The sequence below is a fragment of the Ostrinia nubilalis genome, chromosome 26 (genome assembly GCF_963855985.1).
Source record: "Ostrinia nubilalis chromosome 26, ilOstNubi1.1, whole genome shotgun sequence".
NCBI lineage: Eukaryota > Metazoa > Arthropoda > Insecta > Lepidoptera > Crambidae > Ostrinia > Ostrinia nubilalis.
In genome coordinates, this window is record NC_087113.1 from 3,915,278 (window position 1) to 3,935,410 (window position 20,133).

Consider the following 20,133-nt stretch of genomic DNA (forward strand, 5'->3'; position numbering starts at 1 on the left):
TAGCTTTCCGCCCGCGGCTTCGCCCGCGTGGAATTTTGTCTGTCACAGAAAAACTTTATCGCGCGCGTCCCTGTTTCAAAAACCGGGATAAAAACTATCCTATGTTCTTTCCCGGGACTCAAACTATCTCTATGCCAAATTTCATCAAAATCGGTTGCGAGGTTTAAGCGGGAAAGCGTAACAGACAGACAGACAGACAGACAGACAGACAGAGTTACTTTCGCATTTATAATATTAGTTGGGATAGTTGGGATACTCGTAGCGTAGCATTGTTTTTCTGAAAAAATAGAGGTCTAAAGCTTATTAATTGACTCTACATAAAGTACATTAAAAATATAGGCCGACAAGATGGACCGACGACCTGATAAAGGTAGCAGGAAGGCGCTGGATGCAGGCCGCTAGTCGCTACCAACCGTGCGATGTGGAAATCATTGGAGGAGGCCTATGTTCAGCAGTGGACGTCCTTGAAATGATGATGATGGTAATAAATTATTAGATGTTTAAAATTTTGGTATTATTATACTCCCCACAGACATTACCAATATTGTTACAAAATAGGATAGGTAGGTACCGAAATTAAAACAAACTATACTGTGCGAGTAAGAAGCTACTTTCTAGATTAATTTTAGATCCCCAGGAGCTTAAACAATCAGTTATCACCATTAATTTTACGAAAGCTCAGTTTTCAGCAACATTTTTCATACACTCATTTTATGAATGACTTTCTAGACCTCCTTTACTGGGAGGTCCACCAACCGGTTCCAAAAAGGCCGGGTACCTTAAAAAAGACATTAAAAATTAAAAATTCTACTTGCGTAAGCCCCGCCCATCTTGCGTCTCTCTCGTAAGCTGTCCCGCTCGCAGCTTTGTAACGAAACGCCTTGTTATTTGACGCCAAGCCTTGCCGTTGCGAGGGTGTGTGATTTTAATTTTGAATTGACAATTTTTTTCGGTACGGTTGTGAATGTGAGATGTGATTTTGTGATGGTGATTGGATTTTTGGGTGAGTGATTTTTTTTATATTCAGTTATTTTATAATTAATTCAAATATTAACTATACCTACTTAATATATCGGATTTTTTTCAATTAATGATATTTTTTAAAATCATATAGAGCCGCTTTTAGATTTTTACGAGGATAAAAAATCACGTCTAATAATTACGTAGGTATTTAAATGTTTTCCTTTTTAATATGAATGTAACAGTTTTATCTTGGATAATTTCGAAACTTATTTATTTTATAGTCTGTTTTAAAAAAATTAATACATAACAATTATGTGGTTTTCCTAAATTAATTTAGTGTAGGTATATTAAAACTTTCTAGCTCTTGCTAAGCAAGTGTTTAAAATAGATAGGTACTTATTTGAATTCTAATCTATTAGATTTGTAATAAAAAATAGGCTTTCTTGGTAGTTCTGTCGTTTGCTACTTATTAGTTCGATAATTATCATTAAAATACCCGTAATTTGCCGTTCTTAGCAAAATAATAGTTAGGATCTTGGGAAGCTTCTTGCTATTTAAATCCTAACTTTTGAAATTTCAGGCAAATGATAATAACTCTACGATGTACCTAGCTGGTTTATTGTAAGATTTTTAGTAGGCTTTGTTACATAAGTTTAAAGTTTTAAAGCTATCGAATATTATGAAACATTATATCCTTAGTAAGTAATCAAATATAATGGAAGATTCTCTATCCGAGATCTGTGAATACAAAAGAAATTTAACGATTTTTTTTCTGCTTAACCAGAAGTTACCTTCAGGTAACCAGAAGTTACCTTCAGGTAACCAGAAGTTACCTTCTGGTTAAGCAGAGAGAGTTTCTGGTCGATAATGCCTTATGGAAGTAAGTTCGCCTTATGTTCCATTTAATTTGGCATTAACATTAAATAAATAAAAGATAAATCTGTCAGATAAACGGCCATTAAGTTATCAAAGACGTAAGTAAGTACCTTCTGAGCCGCCAATCCGCCTTAGCCGTCTTACATGGCTCAATCGAGCCGACGGCTTATATTGTGTTGTAAAAATAAACAACAATTAAAAGTTAAACTACGTAATATAAGGATCATTCTCTCACAAATTTTTTATCTAATTTACTTCCAGCGAGATCCGAATCCGTAACCTCAGGATATTGAGCATGTGAATTGCGAACCTTATGCCCGTTTTCACCATCAATCCCTAATTTTTAAGTGAGCCCCTTGGTAACACATAACAGGGATTTTGTTTTCATAGGGGTCACTTAAAAATTAGGAATTGATGGGGAAAACGGGCAATAAACTAATAGGTCACTGCTCTCTTTTAATTACCTGGCTATTTCTCAGTATTCAAGAAAGATTTATGAATAATGAAGAAGGTTATTAATAAAACTTATGAAAATATAATCATAACAAAAATAAGGTTTTAGGCCACAAATAGCTCCATGGTGTTGGCGCCGCCGCACGGTGGTCCCGATTTAATAAAACATGGACATTGATGCTAGAAGCACGAAATTTTTTTTGATGGTTACTGCTATGATAACTAATAAGGCAAAAAAATATTACAATCCTACGACGTCTATTTCGTAGTAAAAAAAAATATGTAGATATTTTTTGTATGGAAGAAATTACGTTTCTGTAAATTTTTCGAAATTCTTAAACGATGTCAAAATGCCGATCACACATGTTATAAAACAAGTGATTCTGAGTATTTCATGCGAAGATACTTGTCACTTATCTCTGCGTACTTTTGAGTTATCGAGGGTTGAAAAATCGATTTTTTTATATTAAATATTTCCACGAAAAATTGCCAAAATTACAATATGGTGTATAAGGGACACCTTTGATGACACATAACACGACTCACACTCGCGCGCGCTCGTATGCATCAGCTTTTAATAAAATAAAATAAAAAATTAAGGGAAATACTTAATACAACATTGTATGTATAGGTCCGCTGGCCGTCAAAAAGTAGCTTATACGAGAGGTTGCCCAATTTACAATATGTCCATCATTGATAACTCACACAAATATCATCTCTCTCTGAAGGATAACAAGTTTTTTTTGTTTCCAGAAGCTTTTGATAGGATGGAAGCTCATAAATACTCTCTGAAGTGAGAATGAATCTCAATTTGCGATATTGCCATTTTGACAAATTACATGATGTAACTAGCGCTAACGTTTATCTTCAGGTAGACACAGTTTTAAGTTAAAAGATTGTCTACTATTTCACACTGTTTTTCGTTTTGGAACAGTTCTTTGATTATAGGTAGTCGCTAATTTCGTTTTGTTAGACTCTTTCGGTTTAGCAAATAAAGCGTAAACTAATTCCTCCTCAGAATGATCTAAAAGTGTTAGAGAGCGCCTCTTCTTCTGCAGAAGAAGAATTTTGCATAAATCTTCAAAAGGTTTTTTATTTATAACAGAAGTCGATGGTTGCACATCTACTTCCGCAGTCTCATCAACTGGAGCGTCTTCCTCGGTGTTAACGTTGTCTATGCGTTGTGTTAACTCGGTAAAAGAACATTTTTTAAATCTAATTTTTACATTTCGGCCAGACCATTTCAGACTAAAATGAGGAACGTATTGGCATTGAATTGTCTTCCGAAGATTTGAGTAATTATCAAATCATTAAGTCGTAATTTTACAAGAAATATATCAAAGAAGATATGGTCTGCTTCCAGTAGAGCCCAAAAGACATTTTTGCACCAGAATTCGCATTGGCTAGACTCTGAAATTGTCTGGCCGAATTGTAAAAATATGTTTTTTACCGAGTTAACACAACGCATAGACAACGTTAATACTGAGGAAGACGCTCCAGTTGATGAGACTGCGGAAGTAGATGTGCAACCATCGACTTTTAGTCCCTTGAAGACCTTGCAGAAGAAGAATTTTACATAGACCTTTTGAAGATTTATGCAAAATTCTTCTTCTGCAGAAGAAGAGGCGCTCTCTAACACTTTTAGATCATTCTGAGTAGGAATTAGTTTACGCTTTATGTGCTAAATTGAAAGAGTCTAACAATACGAAATTAGCGACTACCTATAATCAAAGAACTGTTCCAAAACGAAGAACAGTGTGAAATAGTAGACAATCTTTTAACTTAAAACTGTGTCTACCTGAAGATAAACGTTAGCGCTAGTTACATCATGTAATTTGTCAAAATGGCAATATCGCAATTTGAGATTCATTCTCGCTTCAGAGAGTATTTATGGGCTTCCATCCTATCAAGAGCTTCTGGAAACAAAAAAAACTTGTTATCCTTCAGAGAAAGACGATATTTGTGTGAGTTATCAATGATGGACATATTGTAAATTGGGCAACCTCTCGTATAAGCTACTTTTTGACGACCAGCGGACCTATACATACAACTTTGTATTTAGTATTTCCCTTAATTTTTTTTTATTTTAGTAAAAGTTGATGCATACGAGCGCGCGCGAGTTCGAGTCGTTGTTATGTGTCATCAAAAGTGTCCCTTATACACCATATTGTAATTCTGGCAATTTTTCGTGGAAATATTTAATATAAAAAAATCGATTTTTCAACCCTCGATAACTCAAAAGTACGCAGAGATAAGTGACAAGTATCTTCGCATGAAATACTCAGAATCACTTGTTTTATAACATGTGTGATCGGCATCTTGACATCGTTAAAGAATTTCGAAAAATTTACAGAAACGTAATTTCTTCCATACAAAAAATATGTATATATTTTTTTTTACTACGAAATAGACGTCGTAGGATTGTAATATTTTTTTGCCTTATTAGTTATCATAGCAGTAACCATCAAAAAAAATTTCGTGCCTCTAGCATCAATGTCCATGTTTTATTAAATCGGGACCACTGTGCGCCGTTTCTTCTTAGCACTGTCCAATGTCCATAATTATAATTTAGTATCCCAAAGTAGTGGTTGGGACGTGTTAAAGTTCTCTTTAAGCCTACTTACAATGAGAACCTCCTCCTTTTTTGAAGTCGGTTTAAAATAAATAAGTTTTTGGCCTCATTATTGAGCCAGAGACCAATTTGGTGCGTTAATTTTGTTATTTTTAACTAGCCTTGTATTGCTCTTTTTATGGTACCAAATAATCATTATTTGAAAGAAATTACAATGGACATCACACAAATACAGGCAATTACATAGACATGACAGTGGCACATAATAAAGGAAGAAAAAATAACGAGTAAACTGAGCAGTGCCACTCATTCACAAACAAGATGCCCACTGCAACGGGACCCCACTCAGCATATGCCGTGGCCCACGGTAACGAAGGCCACGGCGCTGGTTTTCAGTGTGCCCCATGCCGAGTGAGGGTCACCATATTTCTGTTTTTTCAATAGTTTTTCACTCGAAAAGGATATAAAAATGTAAATTTTCTAGGAAACATGTTTGTTTTCGCAACATGTCCGGCGCGGTGTTATTGTAATGATGTTTGTATTTTTACGGAGCGACGACGGATTTTAAAACGTTATTATCAAACTTTCTGTCGGTTCACCATTTCTGTGACATTCGAGTGCAGGTTACTTAATTATTACCTAATAATTTTCTAGAATCAATTTAATATTGTGTTAGTAGAATAGGTTATAGACAAAATTAAGTAGGTATACAAATAAATAGGTATGTTGCTAAGTGCTAAGCTTGAATAAACATTTCTTTGACGACTTTTCTGGAGAGAAACTGAAAATTTTCTTGGAAATATTTCAAATTCTGAAAAAATCTGAGTCCTTATTTCTTTGGGATTTGGATTTTGAGATGAACTCTTCCACCTTCAGCCTGATCATCATTTTCTATTACCTGAGATGCAGGCCAATTTAAAAATTTACATGAAATCTGAAGCGTATTTTGATGACAATTAACAATAAAATTACACGTCTTCTACAATTTCAAATAAGTTAAAATATAAATAATATAGGTTCTAGGTATGTAAAATAAAACTTTCCAGGTATTTCTATAAAGAAATATACGACATTTGAATCTGATTGCGTGCGCTTTAATATATTTTTTCCGTAACTCGGCATTTTTTTTTATAAATAATAGATTTGACGTAAGTTAATTCGCTTTTGTAAACAATGATTTCGTAATTTGCTATTGACACTAATGCTAGGTCATTAACTCCTTTTCACTCGGTCTAGAATTTTCATGTTGGCGAAAAATATTCAGGTTATTTTTTCTATTACATAATACCTACCTATAGAGTACCATTCAACATAATAATGGTTGTGTATGCTTTGTTTTAGGATACAGCAATTAAATAATCATTTGTGATGAAATCCACCAATATGGATACTTGCTCAGACCGCTTGAGTCCCTCCAGTGACTCTACTAGTGAGTCAGAAACGTCTCTACCCCCGTTCCCGTACGAGAACCAAAACAACTTCTATCAACCAGACGTACAGGAAAAACAGTTCTTTTCTTGCAAACAGAAATCACCGAGAAACGACGAACGAAAAGAACTCTACCTGCAAGAGAACAACAAATTCGAGAACTACCTAACGCCGCAGAGAAACAAAAAGTTTTTGAATTTCGAACTCAAACTGTCACAGAATGACAGTTTCTTCAATCAAATAGAAGACGATCGGAATATGCGGTCGGCTTATTTTAACGACGTTCCAAATTTGAAAAGCTGCGCGAACGAGAATTCAAATTTGACAGACGTTAAAATAATGAATCAGCAGGTGGCGTTCGAAAATGGCGTTGGGAGTGAGAGAGAGAGGGTTCCGCAGACTTTTTTTAATGAGAATGAGAACGCGAACATTCGTAGATGCCTGAATTTTAATTCGGAGCAGGTTCAGTGCGTTTGTGAGGCATTGCAGCAGAAGGGGGATATAGAGAAACTGGCTGCTTTTCTTTGGAGTTTGCCGCAGAGTGAGCTCATGAGAGGGAATGAGACTGTTTTGAGGTAATTTTGCATTGTTAATTGACTTGAAGTATACCCTTTTTATATGCGTGCATAGTAGACAACACATAGATAAGACTCCTAGAATTTTGTTACAATATGGCAGCAGATATTAGAATTTCTGTAGTAACTTAAAATGTTGTCGATATTAACAACTTCAAAACCCAGTTCAAGCCTATTGTCTTAAAAGAGATACATGATTCTATTCTATCTACGCTAGTTTTAAAACTATGCCCATAACTTTTACTTTTGTACTTAGCTGAGGCTTTATTATAGGGTGATTAGCAGTAGCAGTTTTTGCACTATTTGAAATATAGCCCAAGTTTTTTCCGCAAATATATCAGATTTTTACAAGGTTGAACTTTTCAGGGCCCGAGCACTAGTAGCGTACCACCGAGGGGTCTTCCAAGAGCTGTACGCGATTCTGGAAGCACACACGTTTCCTCCAAGGCACCATACGGCGCTGCAGGATCTGTGGTTCAAGGCACACTATGATGAAGCACAGAAGGTCCGGGGAAGGCCCTTGGGTGAGTCAAAATTCTACCACATTTTAGAGCAGTGTTCCGCAAACTTTTTGTGTTCAAGGTACATCTAGAAAAACTAAATTTTAGAAGGTACCTATGAAAAATGAAAAATCAGTTTTTAAGTAATTACTTACCAATACCTACCCTAGGCCTATGTTCAGCAGTCGACGTCCTATGGCTGAAGTGATGATGATATCATTTTTAGTTTCCATTGTGTCCTTGTCATACCTACTAAGTATATAGGAAGAAACATTAGTCTTACAATTAAGAATCACGAAAAGTCCTTTTCTATGTTCTAAGTACTTACTTGTCGTAGAATTTGATAAAATTGGCTAGTTCTAAAAAAAGTAAACAATCTTTTTTTAGGAGCCGTAGACAAGTATAGACTAAGGAAGAAGTATCCGCTCCCCAAGACGATATGGGATGGAGAGGAGACAGTGTACTGCTTCAAGGAGAAGAGCAGGAACGCCCTGAAAGACTGCTACTTTAGGAATAGGTGAGTTGATATTATGTGCTCTTTTAGGCTAAGAACTTATGGCGCGATTTTCACCCGCGCCCGCGGCGTGAGTTTTTATAACCGCGCAATAACCGCTCCCGTGAGTTTTGAAATAAAACCGCAATTCCACAACCGCCGCGGGTGAAAATCGCGCCGTGAGTTCTTAGCGTTAGTCAACTGGCAATACCAGCAGTTGTTTGATCACAATTTCTGTCTTTGTATTCGGTAGGTACCTTAAAATTATGTAGCTTTATGATAAAAAACGAAAATCTGAAAACATGTCCCTTACTAGGTTCTTAAATGGTTCAGCCGAGCGGCACAGACTACATAACAGCCAGCGTCAATTTTAGTTAAATTCTTATTCCTATATTTGGGTCTAGAACCAAAAAAATGTCTTTCCATGGTTTCTTTTCTGTAGTTACTTCGCGCGCCACTCATGTAAAAAAATTAGCTTATTTCAGCAGCCTGAATACGACTGGAGTTTAGTTAAAATTATTTTTAATCCAGTAACAATTTTAAAAGCAGAAATATAATTTCTCCTTCTTTTTATCTACCAGTGAAAACCTGTATATCTATCTATTTAACTAGCTAGTTTAAACTTGAAAAGAAAGAAAGAAAAAGTGTCAGTAGGCATCCCAAGTCCTCCAAAAGCCTTTAGTAGAGTGTCATGCTCCTGCATTGGAGACTTTACCTTCTGATGATGACGATGATCAGCTTTTAATACAAAACAGTTATTCCTTTTAGATACCCCACCCCCGACGAAAAACGGGCTCTAGCCAAGAAGACCGGCCTGACCCTCACTCAGGTGTCCAACTGGTTCAAGAACCGACGGCAGAGGGACCGGACCCCCCAACAACCTAATCGACCGTAAGTAACCACATTTTTTAAAAGTAAAAAGTAAAAAATGTTTTATTTGACAAAAACAGCGACATCACATTTACATAAATTACAAAAAGAAAAACATTGTGCCCTTCTGTCAAATAGGGCCTTCTTAGCATTAATCAGGGCATGCCGTGTGCATGCCTCGACACCGATTTTCAGCGGGTCCCTTAACGTTGCTGCGCCCTACCGCCGAAGGAGAAGCACTCCGTAAAGTGCCTGTACGTCGGCGGGAACACGCAATAAGGGGGCGGCAAAATTATGTATCCATAAAAACAAACACAAAAATCAAATAAGAAGTAATAAAAACAAAACAACAAATCAACAAAACCAATTGGACTGGACTTATGGTCTAGGTCTTATTAACTATAGGTGCGCTTAACTCAGTGCCTGAGCCCCGATTACGGTAACTTTTAACGTCTACAATCCAGACGCGCTTCATCGATTCTGCGATACGATTGGTCAAAACAGCTGACGTACGCTGTTTTGATCATTACGCTGACCAATCGTATCGCAGAATCGATGAAACGCGTCTGGATTGGAAACGTTAAAAATTACCGTAATCGGGGCTCTGAGGTATGGGAGCGGCACTCACAGGAGTGGTGACATTGACATAATATGATGTGACAGAGCATAAATTTGAAAGAGATCCCAATAGAGCAATGCATGACCATTTTCAAGAACTGGCACCGGTAATATGGCGACTTTTTTTTTTTTTTTTTTTTATGTGATAGGAGGCAAACGAGCAAACGGATCACCTGATGGTAAGTGATTACCGTCGCCCATAGACACCCGCAGACCCAGGGGCGTTACAGGTGCGTTGCCGGCCTTTAAGGTAAAGATACGCTCTCCTCTTGAAAGCTTGCAGGTCGTATCCGTCCGGAAACATCGCAGACGACAGTCCATTCCACAGTTTGGTTGTACGGGGCAGAAAGTTTCTAGAGAAACGTACTGTTGTGGATTGCCAACCATCTAAGTGATGGGGGTGGAGTGACTCGGATTCAAGAAGGCCGTAACTACTGAAGAGCAAGTTGCTGATGGATGATTCTGGCTACTAGGTGTAATGTATAGTCTCGTTGACTTTTGATGTTACAAAACACTCTCTCGTGCCGCTTCTAAGTATACCTCAGATACTGAGTTAACCGCTAGACCTATGTAGATTTTAAAGCGGCTTCGCCCGCGTGATTTTCGGTATGTCACAGAAAGATGTTTGCGCGCGTGTCTTCCTTTTAAAAACACGTTTAAAAACTAGCCTATGTTTTCCCTGGGTCTCAAACTACAATTTAAAATTTTACTAAGCCTTTACGTGGACTTCTTGAAAGTATTGAAAGTGATGTTATTTAATTTGTCTACATACACTCATGCACAGTTACGAACATAGTGGTTAAATTATCTAACATTGATTCACTTTGATTTGGATGAACACATTTTTTTTTCGAAAATAAAACAGACTGCTAAACTTGACGCTTCAGTTTCCCCTCAAGAAATGCTTATGTTTTTTCTTCTTTATGGCTCTCGCGAAAATATTTAGTTTCGAACAAGATAAGATAGATGAAAAGAAAGACTTACGTACGACGTTGTTCTTGATGAGCGATGAATACTTTTCCGAAAGACTCGCGCGCCGTTTGGCTGGTCTGAAAAAAATTCTTCGTTATCAAGACTGAAATCAACACCACAAGAAGGTAGGTACTTATGGATACAAACAAAAGTTAACCTTGAGACAGGTCGCCCATAATTTTAAAACAATGCGGCTACAGACACAACTTTTTGATGTTTTGTTTTGAAGTTGAACTGTAAGAATTAATAACGCCGTAGCTGAAATTTACAAGTGGTTTAATAATAAATTGTCAATGAAGAATGTTCACTAATTTTGTATTTTAGCTTTCTGTATTCTCTGTTAAAAATAAAAAATACACGTGAAAGAATTATTTCGATACGTCAATTAGTTTCCAAGATATTGAATTTTAAAAGTGCGGGCGGCGGCCGGCCCGCCATTTTATGCGCGTGACGTCATATTACAGTGACTGGCTCATATTTGTATGGGTGGAATCTTGCAAGCTGAATTAAGACCCACTTCCAGGCAACCGATTAAGCTGAAATTTCGCAAACACATGTGATTTGGATGACCATGCAATATTATGATGACATGGAGCTGATCTGATGATGGAGCTGGAAGGTGGCCATAGGAACTCTATAATAAAACGACTTAAATCCATCGAGTTTGGGTTCGTTCGTTTTGTATTGACGAGTACTTTAATTCTATATAGTAATCAGGGTCTAATGATGGAGCTGGAAGGTAATTCGCAATAAAACGACACAATCGCATCAAGTTTGGGTTTGGTTCAATTTTAATTTCTGTGATGGGTCTGGGTTTTAATATGTATAATAAGTTTGTATTTACAAAAAAAAATGTATTTAAGTATGTTTATATCCGTTTTCTAGTGAGCGGATACTGTGAATGTACGTCACGCGGGGTCACGTGACCGTCGGCGGCACTCAATATTTAAGCGAACTTTGAATGCCTATAAAATCATAACTACTGGGTATTTTTGAATGAAATAAAAACTAATGTATTTGTAAATGTAAAAGCCTAACTGTAACATAGGTTTCAAGTGATTTTGCATACCTAGTAACATTCTCAATTAATAAACTACGCGCTTTTTTGCTCAGAAATTACTTAGGTTACTTAACTACGATTCTCACAAATAAAAATAATTATATTAATTAGTTATTACCTAACTAATAGTGGTTACACGAAAGCTAATAGGCTCTGAAACTTCTGGACAGATTTTAAAAATTCTTTCACCACTAATCCTGCATTATTTCTGGTGAACATAGACGGTACGAAGTTCGCCGGGTCAGCTAGTATAAAACAATGTGAATAGTTTAAGAAATTAGCCAAAATGCCCGCCCATTGAACCATGTGCTACTGTTTTTTGCCAGCTTTTAATAATTGATGAGCATTAATGTCTTTTGGTAACAATAGGCTAAAGACAATAGACGAAGCCGGGGCTCAAACATGTGCGTAACATGCTACCTTGCCAGTAAAGTAGTGATTTATGATGCTTTTAAATTACTTTTGGGTTTATGTCGTTGAAAAATCTAATGGTATTTTTTTTTAATCCTTATTATTCGTCCCATGCAGGATCCGACCTTACTGACACAGCAGTGCACCGCTTTAAACAATAGGTACGCGAGCAACTAATCCATAGGTACAACTATCTTAATACACTACAAATTATGACCAACTTATTCCTGTTGCCTTCTAACTAAGAATTATAGCATGTAGGGTAATTAAAAACATACCTAGGTGTATGTTATTGTGTTAGGGGTAGGTGCACTAACAATAGACGTTGGGCGGTTGGTGTCGTTCGTTCGTTTCAGCCGAAAGACGTCCACTGCTGGACAAAGGCCTCCCCAAGGATTTCCACAAAGACCAGTCCTGCACCGCTCGCATCCAGGCGCCTCCCGCGACCTTCACTAGATCGTCGGTCCACCTAGTGGGAGGCATGCCCACGCTACGTCTTCAGGCTCGTGTGGTGTCGACGGCAATCGAATTAGCGACCCTCCAATCGGCACTCAGACTGACACCGCTGGGATATCGTCACCAGTTGTAAATCAAATCAAATATTTTTAATTAAGAAAATGTGGTTTAAACCTCAGCTCAGGTTTAAACTATAGTTACAGTAGGCAGGCAGTTGTTACAGGTTTTTTTTAACCTTTAACTATGGACGTCGGGTCTCAGAGGCCCACCCCCCTTTCCGATTTCTCGGTTTAAACACCTTCCCGCCACGTGTTGCTCTCGACCATCTCAGTAGCTTCAGTTTTAACTGTGTTTGGACCGAGGAGGCATAAAATAGCGTCTTCCAGCACTTATTACGTGAGTAATAACCATTCAAAATTTTGTCCGGGTCTGGCAGACCCGATGACTATAATTTCCATACAAACATACTTGTATGGATGTGACATGTCAACTATATTTTTTTTATATTATATTATTATAATCTTAAGTAAATTGTTCTAGTTTAAGAATACATAATGGCAGAAAGTATCTGAGTACATCAGCTATATTATTAGGCCAACTATCTGAAGAACATTTCAGGAGTAAGGTATTACTTGTAGACGATTCTGATTTTGAGTTTAGATGTCTTAGAATTCACCATTGCTGCAGATTCCGATTCTGAATGGTGTACATTTTGCATACTAAAGCTCTCAAAGAAAAATAACACATGCCTGTAGAAATAATTTGTCTTTAGTGTTCTAGGCCACTGTGTATAATTTTAGTAACTTTAACCCTTGTCAAAATTTTTATTTTATGTCCTTCAGAAATTTTGTTCATGTTTTTATCTTACATGGTTATTAATTATGATGGAAAAAAATATTACTTTCATTTATTAATGATCGACTGTAATCAAGGAGCTTATATGTGATGGCAAGTCAATTTAGACTGAAAAATGTCTAAATTTTTTAAATTTGCAAAAAAATTATTAAATGATGGTTAAAATTTTATTACATTTACTACTAAATCCTTTATTAATAGTTATTAGATACATATCAACTCTTTAATAAATTCAAATTGATTCAGATATGAAAATAAGAAGAATTTTAGATAGGGGTCTGTGAGACCCGACGTCCATGGGAGTGTGATTATTTTTTCACGTCCATAGTTAAAGGTTAAGATTCGTTGGTCCTTTGTTTGGATTTCGATTTGCATCGCCGAATCTCGCAAAAAACCGGGACTTTTTCTTCGACATTAACTAAATACATTCCGTTACGGCTGTAGCTCGGAACCACAGAACGTGCCAATTTCAAATTTCGAAAACAATGGGTGCCATTTTGAGTCCACTTCGATTTTTAATGCAACGACTTTCGGGTCCAATTTCATGACGGATTTTAGGATTCCTTAATGTCTGGCGCCTTTTAAAATGTTCTAAGCGGAGCTTGTATCAAAGATAGACCACCTCTGTGGTGTAGTGATAAGACCACTTGCTTTAGATCCAGAGATCCCGGGTTCGATCCCCAATCGGGACAAACATTTCTGCGTGTTCATAGGTGGACGTCTATTGCTAAACATAGGCCTCCCCCAAGCTTTCCATGTTGCCCGGTCGGTAGCGGCCTGCGTCCAACGCCTTTCTGCTACCTTTACGATGTCGTCTGCCCATCCCATAAAATCAGGTACTAAAGACGTAATATTTTTTCTTTCTTTACAGAGAAATGCTCGTACCTGCCCAGTATGCAGGCCCTCAAGGAAGCCTGGCCCAAGCATTGATACCAAACGCCTACTACCACCACCAGCTCCAGAATCCAAACCATTACCTGCACGGAAACACCCCTTAAATAAGTGTTGCCATAACATTAATACGTAAATAGTTACAAATTTGTGATTTTATATTTTAAGGTACCTAAATATTTTATTCGAGATTCTTTTTTAAATATGAACATAAAATTTAAGCTCATGGCTTTATTTACCTCATAAAAATAGCCTCTTTTTCAGTATCTGAGCTTAATGTAGGATTTAAAAGTTTTGCCCTTCAGACATTAGATTTTAAAGTATTTTCTATATTTATTTCCCCCAAGATTTTTGTATTGTCGCTATAGATTGCCACACATACTTTAAACATTATATTTTATCATTTTATGACGAAACTTAGATTAATGTGATGATTATCAACATGAATAATTTTATGATTATTTTTCCTCATGATTCCTGTTTATAATTATTGTAATTATAATAAGTAGTAGACAGTAAACTTTTAAGTTACTTATGTCAAGCGTTGTGTTAACTATTGTTCCTATTTGATGGTAGATTCGTTTATAATATTGTTTTAATACAGACTATTATTCTTTGAGTAGGCTAGATGCTTATAACTATTTTAAGGACTACTCAACATTAGTTATGACTCAGTAACTTATGAACCAGAGTTACTATAGTATTTTAAACAGAGACTGTAATAAATAGGCTTTCAAACCGTGTAAATATAAATTAAGGTGCTGTTTCAGTTTAATCATTGTATCTAGTCTACAAATTAAATAAAATTCTTTAAGAATACATCGTAACTTTTATTTTCTTTTAAATAGATAGGATAAATAGTACAAAAAAGTGTTTTTTTCTAAAATGATACCTACTCACAAAACTTGATTCAATATCAAGCATTACGAGTAGGGTCAAGGAGGCAACAGTGACTCGGTCGGCTACAGTGGCTCAGTCATGTTTCGACCTGAAGGCATAGGAATATATATTTGTCTCTTTTACCGATTCAAAGGTCTTGGTACCCGAACACATTTAAACCAGTTTGCTCGCCGGTCAAGTGCCGTGCGGAAGGGTGAGGGAATGTTTTTTGTTTTCGCGCCCACTAAATTACATTCTAAGGTGAGTTTCGATTGTTTTCATATCTTTGTTTGTTGCTATAGGTAATAGCCGTTATATTTATCGGATAGTAGGTCTTGTATCAATTGTCTTTAATCCGAATTTTGACTAATTTGTTTTACATCTTGGTTTTTTTGATCAAATATTTACAAAATGGCGTAGAAGTACACAGTGACTCAATTTTAATACTTTATACGAATTCAATATTTTATAACTTTAAATCGAATTTTGTTTTTTATTTACAGAATGCCACGGAAAAAAATCGACAGAAAAATAGGGAAGAAATAAATAACGAAGAGATTGAGATGACTTAAGATCTTATAGGTAGCAATAAAAGTACTAAGAGTCGTGTTGAATTGTTGATTATAATAAGAATAGCTTGTGCAGTTTTGTTATTATTTCTAATAAAAAACTACGCGGAATGGGCATTTTCTTTTCATATAAATACTGCCGTACCACGTTAATACTGTGTACCACGGTAGTGAGTCAGTGTGTACACCTAGTAGTCCACAGTGGCTCAATTATCATTTTTTTGTTTTAGGTTCCTACTTTGACATAAGTAGTAAATAATGTAGAATCATGAGTGCTCAGTTACAGTTCAATAGTGTATCTAAAATGTGAGCAAATTTTAGGCCAATATTAAAGCGATATCTATTTTTATTAAGCTTCGAAAAAAAAGTGAGTCACTGTTGCCTCCCTGACCCTACTCGCAGATAGCTATCTAGATTGAATGAATTTTAAAATCTAATCATACCCTTCAAACTACATACCTATTTTTGAGTGCACTTAGAAAACAAACAAAATGATTTTTCCTTTTTAAATCAATGTTTAAATAGTGAACTCTAGTTTTAATTTTTTCTTTACATAATACTCTCGTATGCTTATCTCAATTTAGTAAACTAAAAAGACTTGAGATATAGATTTGCCCAAACTTTTAGGCAACAAGGCAATGAAATGCATGGTGGCGTTTATTAGTACAATTTTTGATTTACGCCTGGCAACCCTAATTTTATGTTTGACACAAGTTGACACTGACAGATCGAACAAAAAAAAAATATTGCGTCGTCGTGCTGAACTTCTGTTCTTTGTTTGTTATTTTATTTTTACTGTTATCTACGTGTTAATAATTATAATTAAATAAGTGCTTACACATCAGTATTATATTTCGAGCATTAAACTAGTGGAATATAAAATTAGTGCGAGGGATCGTGGTAAATGACGTAATTACGGAGGGTGTTTCACAATCAACATGACTGATTCGAAATCCTTCATCAGTTTTTCCTGCCAGAGGTGTCTCCAGCCTCTGAAGTTGGACGAGTCCCTCAACAACTTAGGCGAGCACACTATAGCGGACCTGACCCTCCAGATTCGGCGGAATAATGAAGCAGATTTGGATTTGCAGTCGTCGAGTTTGGAGCACTACGTGCCTCCATTCCGAATGTCAGAGTCAGGTAATGGAGCGAACGGGTTTATGGTCATCTCTGACGGATGGGAAACTACATCTTTAGGTCACCAGCTGCATGTTAAAGCCACTCTCTTCGACTTACTGTCAAATAATTCTGATGTCGACCATCCTTTGTGTGATGAGTGCACAGATACGTTATTGGAACTGATGGATAATCAGTTACGGCAGACTGAGGCTGAATGGAAGGACTACAATGACTATTTAAAAAAGCTGGAAGATGATAAGGAGGATTTGAATTTGGAAGGGCTGGAAAAGGAGTTAGATGATTGGAAACAAGAACAAACGAGGTTGCTACAAGAGTTGTCTTCTTTGCAAAAGGAAGAAAGAGCTATGAAGGAGGAGATAGAGGTGCAAGAAAGAGACAAGGAGAGGCTAGAGAAAGAGCAGGATGTATATTGGAGAGAGTACACGCGCCATCGCAAAGATTTGATGACAACCGAGGATCAAATGAAATTCTACGATTGCCAACTTGCATATACACAGTCACAGTTGGAGAAGCTGAAGAAAATGAACGTATTCAAAGCCACTTTCCATATATCAGATTCAGGGCAGTTCGGAATCATAAACAACTTCAGACTGGGCCGATTACCGACCGCTCCAGTTGATTGGTCTGAAATAAACGCTGCGTGGGGTCAAACCGTTCTGCTTCTGTCCTCGTTGGCACGGAAAATTAATTTTGCATTCCAGAGATATCGCTTAGTGCCATACGGCAATCATTCATACATAGAGGTCTTAGAAGACCAGAAAGTCTTACCGTTGTACGGTTCCGGTGGTTTCCGCTTCCTCTGGGACACGAAGTTTGATGCAGCGATGGTAGCATTTTTGGATTGTCTCCAGCAGTTTAAAGAGCAAGTGGAGATGGGAAATACTGGTTTTTGCTTGCCGTACAGGATTGATAAGGGAAAAATTGAGGACACAGCGTCCCCCCCTCATGCATATTCCATTAAAATCCAATTCAATTCCGAAGAACACTGGACTAAAGCCCTGAAGTATATGCTGACTAACCTAAAGTGGGCTCTCACTTGGATCTCATCTCAGTTTACTGAAGATAGAATTATTGATAATAATTAGCCTATTTCCTTCTGTGATATACAAATAGTTCGTTAAACTTGTACCTAATTTGTATTATTAAAGTCTTTGATTATCACTTATCTTTAATTTTAGGTCAAAATATCTTTAATACTTCATAATTGGGTTGTATTACTGTAAAAGAATATTTTTTCTTATCCTGTTTACGTACCTAATCTTCCTTTTAGACTGATGTGTTCATTTTGTGATATTAGGAATGGTTTGCTGTAAGTTGTCCTCTAAATGTAATTCCGAAGTTTTTAATGTATCTTGTGTGAGATTAATTAATAAAGCTATATTTAAAAGTAAGGGCTTTTTTTTTAAACCAAATAGTTTTTTTCAAGTTGATCAATGTTACGTTTACGTTCAGTACGAGTAGCGACATCTGTTATAGCTTGCGCAAAACTACAAGATCTTGCTAATTTTAGCGTTCGTCGCAAAGCGGCATGGCAAAACATTTCTGCACTGCTCACTAGATGGCAGAAATTACAAGATTACTTTCATTGCTTTTTTCCTACCAAATGAAATAAAAATTATTATGCTCACAGCTTTTTTTGAATAAAATTGTTGTAGTGTAGGTATAAAATATATATTATGCAAATAAATGATAAATAAATAAAGATGCACACACGAATGAAATAACTGCAATAATTATTGGTAGTGATCCAATTACCTAAATAAAAACAAACATAAACAAAAGATGTAGGTTAGTCCTTGACATAAAAATTTACTATTTATTTTATTATCAAACCAACTAAATAGCACAATATTTGAAGCTCGTTAAAGTTTTAAAGACGATTATGGACACAATTTTGCATGGTGTCCCTTAGTTTCCCAAGTCCTTGTTAATGCAGCTTCAAAGTTTTGGGAACATTAACTACTAATTAATACTTTAGTTACTTAGTAGTTCGCTACAGAAATTCGGGCCTGTTTAATACTCGTTAGAAAATAATATTTAGGCTAAGTTTTAAAACCACTTAAGTTCTAATTTGAAACTTTACTGTAGAAGAAAACTTGTAGTTAATTTTGCATTAATAATAGTTACGTTTTGTGATTGAAATTAAAACGTGGTGTCAGTCCATGTCATGTTAGTAGGGTAATTGTGCCGGTTTTCCGTCCAGCTCCTGTTTTCGTCCATTTGACCGACTTGCCACAAACAAATACGGAAAATTAGAATACAAACCTAACTTTCCGTGCAAGTTTGGACTTGTTACAATCTATAATATCTAAGTAACAGTTCTGCCTGCATGAAAATGTAATTTGACAAGGTAATAACTCCAAAAAAATCTACGGAAGTTGCTGCTGCACACAGGTGAATGGAAAACGTCGTCAAGTTAGAAAAAAAACGTGCCGGTAGGGAACTTTCATGGTATGTTTAATTACTGTTTAGGCTACTTTACGTAATGTTTTTGGCACGTATGTCTAATTATTAGCATAATAAACACTATTTTAAGGGTTTATTAAAGTTTTTGTACAGAAATCTTAGATAATTAAGTGGACTAATACTAGCATAACAATTTTGCAAGATTTTGGTTTTCGTCCACGTGGACGGAAACCCTGAAACCTAGTTAATATTTTTAATAATCATTTTACTTCAATGGACCTACCAAATACAATGTTTTTTCTTCCAATATGATCTTTATTGCTATTACATTAAACATTTTAGTTTACGACCACTTTTTAACAGTGATAAACCCATAAAAACCGTTAAAAAGATGTGGACGAAAACAAAAAACAGCTTTAAACGTTGTTGTGTTTTCGTCCATGACGTCATGAGCAAGCACTGGGGTGGACGAAAAACAAAATTAGCTATTCCTGTAGATTAGTTTTCGTCCATTTGTCCTTCGACCTATTGAAATATTTTCCTAAATTTAGGTAAGAAACTTATTTAAATCTTTTTGATATCATTTGAAAGCTAACAAAATTACCTTTCAAATGATATACCACAATCCATAGTTACTGTATTGTAGAATTGGTTTTAAGTTAATAATTCAACTGCACCCTTTTTTCTACACAGTGGTCGAAAACTAGCGTACACTAGGACGAAAACTGATTTTTTTGGACGAAAACTAGTGAAATCGCCTCTTTTGCATAAAATATTTTTATTAAAAAAACCCGTGGTATTTACTTATTGTCATATAATATTAACGAAAAGTAGACTATATAAGGACTAAAATGACATATGATACATATGAGTAAGGGTATTTTAAGATATTCATTTCGCATCACAAAGTTGGGAATTCCGATAATTGGACGAAAACTAGCGCACTTACCCTACTTAGTTCACGAGATTTCCCAGGATCTATTCCTGGACCGGGTAGGGTAATTACGCCGGTTTTCCGTCCAGCTCCTGTTTTCGTCCATTTGACCGACTTGCCACAAACAAATGCGGAAAATTACAATACAAACCTAACTTTCCGTGCAAGTTTGGACTTGTTACAATCTATAATATCTAAGTAACAGTTCTGCC

The 20,133-nt window shown here is 36.2% G+C and overlaps 2 protein-coding genes across 2 annotated transcripts; both read left to right on the forward strand.

Annotated features, from left to right (window-relative positions):
* The first annotated feature begins 890 nt into the window (after positions 1–890).
* Positions 891–14,746, forward strand: LOC135084541 (homeobox protein SIX3-like). The gene is made up of 6 exons (XM_063979308.1): positions 891–1,003; positions 6,206–6,867; positions 7,234–7,391; positions 7,755–7,884; positions 8,629–8,751; positions 13,974–14,746. Exons 2-6 carry the CDS (start codon positions 6,233–6,235, stop codon positions 14,098–14,100), a joined length of 1,173 nt encoding a protein of 390 aa, XP_063835378.1. The 5' UTR covers positions 891–1,003; positions 6,206–6,232; the 3' UTR covers positions 14,101–14,746.
* Positions 14,747–16,167: 1,421 nt separating this feature from the next.
* On the forward strand, positions 16,168–17,972 carry LOC135084598 (beclin-1-like protein). The gene has a single exon (XM_063979371.1). The coding sequence runs from the start codon at positions 16,380–16,382 to the stop codon at positions 17,664–17,666; it is 1,287 nt and encodes a 428-aa protein (XP_063835441.1). The 5' UTR covers positions 16,168–16,379; the 3' UTR covers positions 17,667–17,972.
* The last annotated feature ends 2,161 nt before the right edge of the window (positions 17,973–20,133 follow it).

Coding starts and splice junctions, on each gene's coding strand:
- LOC135084541 (XM_063979308.1), top strand. CDS start 6,233: ATGAAATCCACCAATATGGATACTTGCTCAGACCGCTTGAGTCCCTCC. Junction 7,392..7,754: donor GGTCCGGGGAAGGCCCTTGG/GTGAGTCAAAAT, acceptor ATCTTTTTTTAG/GAGCCGTAGACAAGTATAGA. Junction 7,885..8,628: donor GACTGCTACTTTAGGAATAG/GTGAGTTGATAT, acceptor TATTCCTTTTAG/ATACCCCACCCCCGACGAAA.
- LOC135084598 (XM_063979371.1), top strand. CDS start 16,380: ATGACTGATTCGAAATCCTTCATCAGTTTTTCCTGCCAGAGGTGTCTC.